This window comes from Cibotium barometz, chromosome 23, assembly GCF_041138505.1.
Source record: "Cibotium barometz isolate CiBa-2024 chromosome 23, ASM4113850v1, whole genome shotgun sequence".
Taxonomy (NCBI): domain Eukaryota; kingdom Viridiplantae; phylum Streptophyta; class Polypodiopsida; order Cyatheales; family Cibotiaceae; genus Cibotium; species Cibotium barometz.
Window position 1 is genome coordinate 11,583,267 of NC_141068.1, and position 9,943 is coordinate 11,593,209.

Consider the following 9,943-nt stretch of genomic DNA (forward strand, 5'->3'; position numbering starts at 1 on the left):
TGAAGACACTGTAGATGCTGCTGTGTAGACCAAATCTTTGCCGCTACACAGCCCAAACACCCAAAATCGAGCAGAACCAATCCAAAATGATGCCTCTTTAGAACGTCTGCAAAAAGCTTTGTGGTGCCCAAAACGCGCCCGAATCGAGCCGCAAACCCCGAAAATTCAGTATACTTCATATACAACACACTACAGTATACACCTTCTTCTCCTAAGAGGGTATCTCAATCGGAGACCAAAAAATAGGGTTGTGAGGAGGGAGGCAGACTACTAGATCAAGTGTAGGAAGCTAGCTCTGATACCAATTGTTGGAATTAGGGTTAGGGTTTCAACAATGCACACACACGAGATAGAGAAGCTTAAGAGCACACAAACTCACTAGAATAGAATAAACAAATGTGTGCCAGATACAAAAGATAAGTACACATCCCAAAATGAGTAGATAAGAAGGTGTACATACGTACGGGGGAAAAAACCTCCTAGTGAGGGAAAAAATGCCCCGGCGGTCCTAAGTGTGTTCACACACATCACTACCATATAATGCTATAGTATTAAAATCCATTTTGAAGGTCTTTAGTATCACAATTTCTTAATTGATAATATATACTTTTTTAAAAAGAGTTCGTTACGTACATATGGATTTTAAAATATCATAAATAAGCTATTTAAAAGTTGTCTAATTTTGAAAAATAGTTCCACACTCATTTTTAAAGAAAATGTGTCCTTGATGTGACAAAAAAGGGTTAAATGGTAATTTTAGTTATTAAATTAGTTTAGAAAGTATGAAAAAGCTCGCTTTAAGAAACAAAAGTTTATACTTTCCAAAATACTTTTTTGTAAAATATCAGGTAGGTACTTAGGTTCAAATCCTACTGGTTACTACACATAGTAAGGATGTTTTAGCTACAACATTTGTGGCCAACTTAATACTGAGTAAGAACTTCTCAGCTAAGGGTGCCAATTTTTCCATCAACTTGATACAAAACATCAACTTTTACGAAAATTTGATATTTTGCATTAAGTTGATGTAAAACATTAACTTTATATTCAAAACTTTAACTTTCTATGCACTCTTTTAACATGCTTAGGTTTACTCAGAGCCTCCATAGTTACCATCTTCTACATATATATATGAATATAAGTCTACCTTTGCACACTTTATAAGTCGACCTCTTTAAACTCTTAGCATTGGTTGTATATCATGCCCACTGTGTGCTTATAAGTAATAGAGCAAATAATTATGTCATGCAAACTGTCAAGGTAAGTATATACTAAAGGCTTTACTATTTGGGTCTAGAAATAGACTCAAGGATTTTTGTAGATTTTTTCATAAATTATGGAGCTTATATTGTTATGTATTCTAATATTTTTTGAGTGCTTATCAAATAATGTGCATATTTATGCATAGTGGTAGAATTTGTCCCAAGAAAGTCCATTAAAAAAAGTCTTACATTCATGAAATTTATAAAATAAATTTTTATTTGAAAAAGATTGATATTTCTTTAAGTTATGTAGACTCCTATGTCATTTTGTAAGTCAAGTTTATTTTTATGTCACAAACAACAACAATTTATAAATCTACGAAGGTCACACGTGTTCTCAATCTTGAAAAAAATAGCAAAATTTGTGTAAGTTTTAAATTTATACATGGAATTCTAAATGTGTTTTCAAAAAAACTATGTTTTAAGCCATTTTTGAGATTTCACACATTTTGGGAGGGAATCTTTTTAGGTAACCCTCGGCAGTTACCTATTTTGCTCGCAACAATAGTGTTCTCCAAATAGGCCACCATCTCATGTGCGAATCAGGGATGTTGGTTAAGAGAAGGGCCAAGCCCGCCTATTTCGTTGCCCACATTCTCCCCAGACTACAGTCCCTCAAGTGAGGGTTTGATGGGTTTTGGGATTGGAAGTGAACATGTGTGTAATTTGCCACCTAATTTATTGTGCCTTTGGGCAATCCCAAAGGTAATGAATTTGATTCTTTTGGGTATCTCCACACCCATCAAAGGTATCATGATGTGGTTTTGACGTGCCCACCACCGAGAGACTGCAATCAGCCACAAGCCACAAGAAAGGGTGATCTTCAAGGGGAAAAAGATATCCCAAAAGCTATTGTAGAAGTTGGTGAGGAAAGGGGTGGGGATGTTGTGGGCTTGCCAATGGGGGATTGTATCAAGCATGCTATCAATCATGTGTAACCATGTGAGATGGACTAACTGAGCAGAGTACTCAAAGAAGGGAAAGTCTCAATGCTTCAATGATGATGTGGGATTTCTCCTTTGTTGAGTCAATGTGGCACTTGTGATTGTTGAATTCTACTATTTAGAGTATTCCTATAGTGAGTTTTCTTAATGTGAATTTGACATTTTTTAAATTTTAGTTTTTAAATCAATGGGTGGAATTTAAATGATAATGTATAACTTTAGTGATTTAGTCCTTGAGAATTAGGATAAAAGAAGTGTGTATTATCACTAAACTATTGGCCAATTGGAAATGACCATCTTCATGACCTCCCTTGGTTTGTTGTGTAATTGGAAATGATCATCTTCATGCCCTCCCTTTCTTTGATGTGTCACACTTGGTCTTTCAATGGAGCAAAGTAACACTCGAAAATGTCAAACATATATATGATTTTAAAGGATTCCCTCAATGGATTACATACGTGATTCAAGATTCATATGTTATTTTTTAAGGCAAAGGTCTTTAAAGATTTCTCATCAATCTTAGATGAAAAAGTACTTGTGAAACAATATTTACAAGACATGAGTAAAAAAACCTAAGACTTAGTTTTGATGAGTGCGAGGTTTCACAACCACATGAAAGAGATTGAGAAGATGCTCCTTTTTTGTGTGTGTGGAGAATGTAAATAGGTGATCATGTTCATGGTGCCATTTGCACACGTATGCTTACTTTTGTGGAAATATTATGGACCATAGAAAAGCATACACTGACTTTGATGCTTGAACTTTAATATGCACTCCGATCAACTTTTAAGTATATTATATAAAGGCTCTTGAGAAAAAGGTAAAAGGGAATAGTGTATTTTAGGTTGACACATGAAATCAGCGACGTACGAGCTTATATTCCAACTTTTGTACTTTTGGAGGGCCGGTGGCGCCGCTAAATTTGGCCGGCAACGGCGCTCCCGACCAGGAGGCGACAAAGAACCAATCATGAGCTGCCAAATGTAACACCCAAAAAAAGTGCGCTTTGTTTTGCTGTTGTGGTGGGTCCACGAGCCACGTGCCAGAAGGGCAAGGCAGCGCAATAGCCTGCTCTCGTCAGCAGCCAGACGGTGGACACCCAAGCATCGCGCAGATTCCGAATTACGAGCAGTATTAGAATCACAAAAACACAGTCCAAAATCTGGGCTTTTACATAATCAATTCATTAGAGCCTAATCAGCCTCATTAGAGGCTAATCAATATCAGGATGTTTGCGACTCTGCAGCACACATCGTACATACACATGCATTTGTGCTTGATTCTGCCCATCACGTTGTCTCTGTCTTGTTTGCATTTGCCTCCTCTAGCCCCTCTAACCTGAGCCCCATCCCATGGCTCCTCTGCAGCAGACTGCCGATGAACAAAACCTCATATGAAGCTGCTTCCATGGCCGTCGCCATTAACAGACCTTCACATCCGACAAATGATGTTGTTGTCCCCATCGAGAATACCTCTGTCCACGCAGAACCTAGAGCCAGAGATGGAAATGACTGGAGCAGGAACCTCACATTTTTACATAGAGAAGATTGCAGCCCATCATCATCACCATCAGAACATACATCCAGCCTGGAGCATCCCAACCTTTGGAGAGAGGTGAGTGCTGATTACCTTGAGTTTGTGACAGGAGAGAATTCTGTATCAGCTGAGGCAATGAAGGAGCAGAGTGCCAAAAGCTTCGACTTAAGGGTTTCCCGTGACCCTCCCACAAAGCTCATTGAGAATTTTCTTCAACGACAGGCTGCTTCTGGTAAGCTATGCCTGGACATGGACATGGACATGATAGAGCAGCTCCCCACCGAGCTTTCTGATTATGCAAACCCCATGACTTCTGGGGAGCACAACAGAAAAGCATTAGAGGACTCTTCACCCCCTTCTATGAATCCTGGCCTGCAGACCAGCCCTAGGTCAACTGACCCAGCGACAGAGCAGCAGTGCGGCATCTCCCTTGAGCCTATGCAGGTACTGCATTGCCCTCAAGAGAGCCTCAATGGCCCCACTGATGGCTATGGCTCTGCTAGCTCCGGCGATGATGAAGCCCAAATACAACGCAGCAGTGCTAGGTCTTCTCTTGATCACATGCAAACAAGGTCTAGGTTATCTGACCTCCCTTCGCCTCCACAGAGAGACGCCACGGCCTCAAAACCCCACATGAAATCAGCTCAGCTCAGATCACGCCTCATGATGTCTGGCCTCCTTCAGAAGGCCGGGTTGATGGGAAAATCAGATGAGGAAGAAGATGACCCTTTTAAAGACACGGACATTCCTGAGAGCTTTAGAAAGCACAAATGGAACTTCATCACAGCCGTGCAATGGATAGCTTTCTTTCTCATCATGGGATGGTTGGTATGCAGTCTTACTGTCCCGGCATTGAAAAATACGCCACTATGGAGCATGGCTCTGTGGAAGTGGGCTTTGCTCACCTCTTTGCTTTTCTGCGGGCGGCTAATGTCAGGATGGATCATCAGAATACTGGTCATCATACTCGAGAGAAATTTTCTGTTGAGGAAGAGGGTGTTGTACTTTGTGTATGGATTGAGAAAGAGTGTGCAAAACTGTCTTTGGTTTGCATTTGCCATGTTGGCATGGAGGTTAGTGTTTGATCCCAAGGTGGAGACCACTACCAACAGCAAAGTGCTGCCCTACGTGACGAAATTGCTCAATTTCTTTTTAGTTGCTGCCATAGTGTGGCTGGTGAAGATATTTTGTGTGAAGGTTTTGGCTTCTTCATTCCATGTGAGCACTTACTTTGAGAGGATAAGGGAGTCTCTGTTTGGGCAATGGGTGCTCGAGACGCTCTCCGGCCCATCGGTGGTTGAGAGGGAGCAGGAAACCAAGATTGAAGAGCTGAATGATTTGAAGAAGGCAGGGGCAACAGTCCCGGAGTCTATAATGCCCAAAGCTGGTACACAAACTGGGAAGAGTGGTATGATTTCTTTTGGAAAGAGTGGGTTATTGATAGGGGCCAACAAGAGTGGGATGATGGGAACTGGCAAAAGTGGTTTCATGGGCAAGAGTGGTTTGATGGATCATAGTGGGGCTTTGAGGGTTAAAAGCCAGCAATCCATGGATAGAAAAGCAGTGCAGGAAGAAGGGATTACCATAGATGACCTGAACAAGTTGAACCAGAAGAATATCTCTGCTTGGAACATGAAGAGGCTCATGCAGTTTGTGAGGTATAGGGGCATTTACAGCCTTGCCCATGTTATCGACCAGACGGCAGCTGAGATTCAGGGTGATTCACAAGAGATGGAGATCCACAGTGAATGGCAAGCCAAAGCGGTGGCCAAGAAGATCTTCAAAAATGTGGCCAAGCCTGGTGCAAGGTAGGATATTTTCTCCTTTATTTGAGGTCCTTGTTTCATGGTCTTTGCAAGGTGCTTAAATCCTCTCATAGGTGCCCTTGTAATTAGTATGTTTAGGGACTTTAAAAAAGAAGAAGAGGTACTTTATGTATTTTAATTAGTGAACCATGTTACATAGCACACTGCCATCTTTACATCATCCAGACATATATGCAAATTTTTTGGGCATCTAGCAGGCGCACCCTATTGGGTCTGAGATCAATGTACACCATGTACCCTATTTTTTGTCTCTTTCTGTATCTTACTTGTATCTACAGTATGCTTCATGTGGCATGGCATGCGTACGTGTGTGTAGGTACATTGTGCGGGACGACCTCTTGCGTTTCATGCGTGAGCTTGAGGTAGAGGAAGCTTTGGCATTATTTGAAGGTGCTCGTGAGACTGGCAAAATTTCAAAATATGCCTTCAAAGACTTTGCGGTAAGAAGACAAGAACTTTTTGAAAGCTTTGTTGTTATTATTTTGTGTGCGTGCGTGTGAGAAGAAGAAGAAGAAGCTCTTTTAACGTCGTAGGAACAATCCCAAGAGACCAAATATGATCTATCCGACGGGAGTGAGATTAGAACACAAGACGTGTTGAATAACAACTCCATGAGCTAACCAATCTACCACACATTGAGAGAGAGAGAGAGAGAGAGAGAGAGAGAGAAAGAGAGAAAGGAGAGAGATTGATTCTCACACACGCACGCGTGTGCAGACACACAGACGATACCATGTGCACACACACATGGTACTTACCCACATGTACATGTGTGTGTGTGTGCACACATATACAGAGGTAGGCCCGCGTGCACACACACACAGAGGTAGGCCACCCCTCATGAATAACTTTTGTTGGTGGTTTTATTGAGTGGTTAGAGGGTTCCAAAGTGCAGGCGTTTGTTGTGAGGGAGAGGAGGGCTCTGGCACTATCACTCAACGACACCAAGTCGGCGGTGAGGAAGCTCCACAGGATAGTGGATGTGATAGTGGGTCTGGTCATCATGATAGTGTGCTTGCTGCTGATGGGCCCCACCACCACCCACTTGCTCCTCGTGATCTCCTCGCAGCTCGTTCTTGTGGTCTTCATCTTTGGCAACACATGCAAGAATGTTTTTGAAGCCCTAGTCTTCCTCTTTGTCATGCACCCCTTTGATGTAGGGGACAGATGCATTGTGGATGGCAACCAGGTAATCATCAACTTCTTCAACATTAACCTATTTGCTTGCTGGACAATTAATTCATAAAGATCTAATTATCTCACACACAATAATTACTCTACTAATCACTAAGAAACCAATCAATAACTAGTTACCACTGTGATTCATAGGGCTGTCCAAATTATCACCCTAAGTCATTATAGCATGTAGTCAAATATATGTGCTTGCCTGATTATTACAATAAAGGTCTAATAATCTACAATAATTACTCCACTACTTATGTATAATATGCTTCACTCATGTGCATGTGATTGCAGATTGTGGTGGAGGAGATGAACATCCTCTCTACCCTCTTCATGAGGAACGATGGAGAGAAAATCTGGTACCCCAATGCACTTCTAGCAACCAAATATATCTTCAACTATTATCGCACACCTGATACAGGGGATGCTTTTGATTTCTCCATTGAGGCCAACACACCATCAGAAAAGATCTCGCTACTAAAAGACAAAATTGGAAAGTAAGAAAACCTTCTCTACAGACCCTGCCTCTTTAAATTTTTAGATCACCCCAATTTTCAAGAAATAACCTACTCCTACTGATGTCAACAAATGTTCAATCAGATTGTGTAGTCTTCTGATTTTTTAGTAGAAATCATCAAGCAAACCTTAAGAATTATGATTTAAATAGCTTTCTAAATCTTGATGCTTCTGCCCAAATTATAAGCCAACCCCAACTCATCATTGCATAACAAGAATTATGAATTGAACATTATCCATTTCTCAACCTTAATACATACTTTCCCATATTATGAGTTAACCCTAACTCATCACTGAAGATGTATTATTAATTTTTCCATAAAATGTTACTGATTAACACCTTGTTGTATTTTTGTTCAGATACATTGCTAGTAAGCCAAGCCATTGGACAAGGGATTACAACCTCATAGTGAAAGGCATAGAGGATGGCAACAAAATGAATATGCAACTAATGGTGAATCACACCATCAACTATAGTGATGACTTGGAAAGGCAAATCCGGAAATCAGATCTCATATTGGATGTCAAACAGATGCTTCAAGAGCTTGGCATTGGATATAGGCTGCTACCCCAAGAACTGCATTTGGCTAGTTCATGGATGCCCAAACATGATGATACACAGCCCCACCTAAAGGTCTCCTAAGTCTTTTTTTTTTGTTGAGACACTTAGATGCTAGGGAAAAAACATGTCCATATAGGTCAAGGTAACTTTTTTTTTTCTCTTGAATGGGAGAGTTTGGTATTGAAAGACATGCATATTGGCAGCTTGGGTCTACCACCACTTGGGCCAGAGCCCATTGGCAAACTAAAGGGCGGCGGAAAGCTGCCCTTTTCCGAAGGGTAGAATCCTTGTTGGCAGTGCTGAAATTTGAAGCCTTTAGAGGGCATCAAAGCCCTTCAAACCTTCTAGAGAAGGCCTCTTAGAAAACAGGGTTGTAAAAGAAGGCCACTATTTTTTTTAAAAAAAATCTAAATGTTCTAAATTCTAAACATAAACATGTATATATTTTAAAGGTCAACCTAGATTATGGCCTTCAAATTGAAGGTTAGGGTAATTGCATGTCGGGTTTTTTTTTTTTAAATAAAGATGTCCGGAGGGATAGGGTAATTGCATGTTGGTTTGTTTGTTTTTTTTATAGATGTCCTCCCCTCCGGACAACCCGGTGAGGTGTACATTTCTCCAACCGTTTTTTTACCACATCATCATCTTTCACACTTTTGGGCCGCCCAATGAGTGGGTGCATAAGTTGGGCGCCCTCTCAATGTGTATACATACATACCTGCAAACGGACCACGTTGTTCCATCTCGTGAATTCACTTTGAAGAACTTTGCAAAAATAACATTTTGGTACTTTTTGTCCTTTTAGAGAGAAAGGTTGGAAGATATTATGCCATGTGAAGAACTCATTCATTATGCACCCAAAGGAAAGTCGATGTATTAATTTGGATGTGGAGGTGACCCCCTAGGTGGCATGCACCCAAACAAGGTTAGACTATGGTAAATTTTCTCCCATTATTATGGCCCACAATGAGCTTCTACCCACAAAATTGCATTATCACCAACATTATGGTTGGTGATATCAACCCTACAATCCAATTTAGTCATGAAGCAATTTTAAGCACAAACCACTTCAATCACTTGAATGAATATCTGTATAACTCCAATTAGTTCAAAGGTTTGTAAGTACGGGGTGTGTAATCACAGCTTTGTGAGCCTATCAAAGTTTAGAATCGACTCAAGTCTCCCAAATGTGAGCTTAGTTTAGTGTAGGTCTTGTAACTCATTCATCTTCCATAGAAATACAAGTCTTTTTAACTCTTGTTTATTGGTGTCCAACACTTTGTCTAGTGGTTAATTGTGATTGATTCAATTGTTCATTTCAATATTTGATTCATTTCAATTGAGCTAGCTAGCCTTTCAACCGATTGTGCATAGTATGAGAGTAATCCTTGTATTTTTGAGAGATTAAGAGAAAGAGAGAGAGTCTTAGCAGGCCTACTTAGCACTTTACCCCAAATTCTTTATCAAAACTTTATCAATTTATCTAAGGTTTTACATCAGGTCAAGATACTACATTAGCCCAGACTGATATCTCTCGTCTTAATGATGCAAGCAAAGTTGACAAGAACAACTACAATGCATGATGCATGATGTAAGTTCATAGGTCTATTACACAAAAGTCCGTGTCCTAGGTACGCCTATTTCATAAAAATAAAGTCCATGAGCGTAGTTCATGCAAAAAAAAGAGCAACTACAATGCATGATGTAAGTTCATAGGTCTATTACACAAAAGTCTGTGTCCCAGGTAAGCCTATTTCATAAAAATAAAGTACATGAGCCTAGTTCATACAAAAAAAGCACAATCCTACTTGCAGCTTGCAGATGTGAACCATACATGAGTCTAGAGAAGTGAGCTTGCAGACATGAACTTGCATACGTGAATCTAGAGATATGACTATATAGAGGTGAGCATGCATACGTGAGACTAGAGATGTGAGCCTAACATGGGAACCTTTAGACGTGAGCATGGACACACAAGTCTAGAGATGTGAACCTATAGACGTCAACCTAGCAAAAAAAAGGTTCAAAAGACCAAATGGAAAAAACTCAAAACTTTAAAAAAAGTGTTATTAAAAAAAAATTTGTAGCTTCAGCAGAATTAACGTGTCTAAAATT

The 9,943-nt window shown here is 40.2% G+C and overlaps 1 protein-coding gene across 2 annotated transcripts; it reads left to right on the top strand.

The window, feature by feature from the left end:
• Positions 1 to 3,316: 3,316 nt before the first annotated feature.
• Positions 3,317 to 8,262, top strand: LOC147625631 (mechanosensitive ion channel protein 6-like). 2 transcript variants are annotated; one of them, XM_086817145.1, is made up of 5 exons: positions 3,317 to 5,550; positions 5,885 to 6,008; positions 6,464 to 6,757; positions 7,045 to 7,247; positions 7,627 to 8,262. In XM_086817145.1, exons 1-5 carry the CDS (start codon positions 3,584 to 3,586, stop codon positions 7,907 to 7,909), a joined length of 2,871 nt encoding a protein of 956 aa, XP_086673271.1. In that variant the 5' UTR covers positions 3,317 to 3,583; the 3' UTR covers positions 7,910 to 8,262. The 2 variants fall into 2 exon arrangements, with proteins under 2 accessions (XP_086673271.1, XP_086673272.1); XM_086817146.1 differs by lacking the exon at positions 6,464 to 6,757 and having other exon boundaries at positions 3,369 to 5,550.
• Positions 8,263 to 9,943: the final 1,681 nt, after the last annotated feature.

Excerpts from the sequence above, each read along its gene's own strand:
- LOC147625631 (XM_086817145.1), top strand. The coding sequence starts at position 3,584 with ATGAACAAAACCTCATATGAAGCTGCTTCCATGGCCGTCGCCATTAAC. Across the intron at positions 5,551-5,884 it reads GTGGCCAAGCCTGGTGCAAG|GTACATTGTGCGGGACGACC; the intron begins GTAGGATATTTT and ends ACGTGTGTGTAG. Across the intron at positions 7,248-7,626 it reads CTAAAAGACAAAATTGGAAA|ATACATTGCTAGTAAGCCAA; the intron begins GTAAGAAAACCT and ends ATTTTTGTTCAG.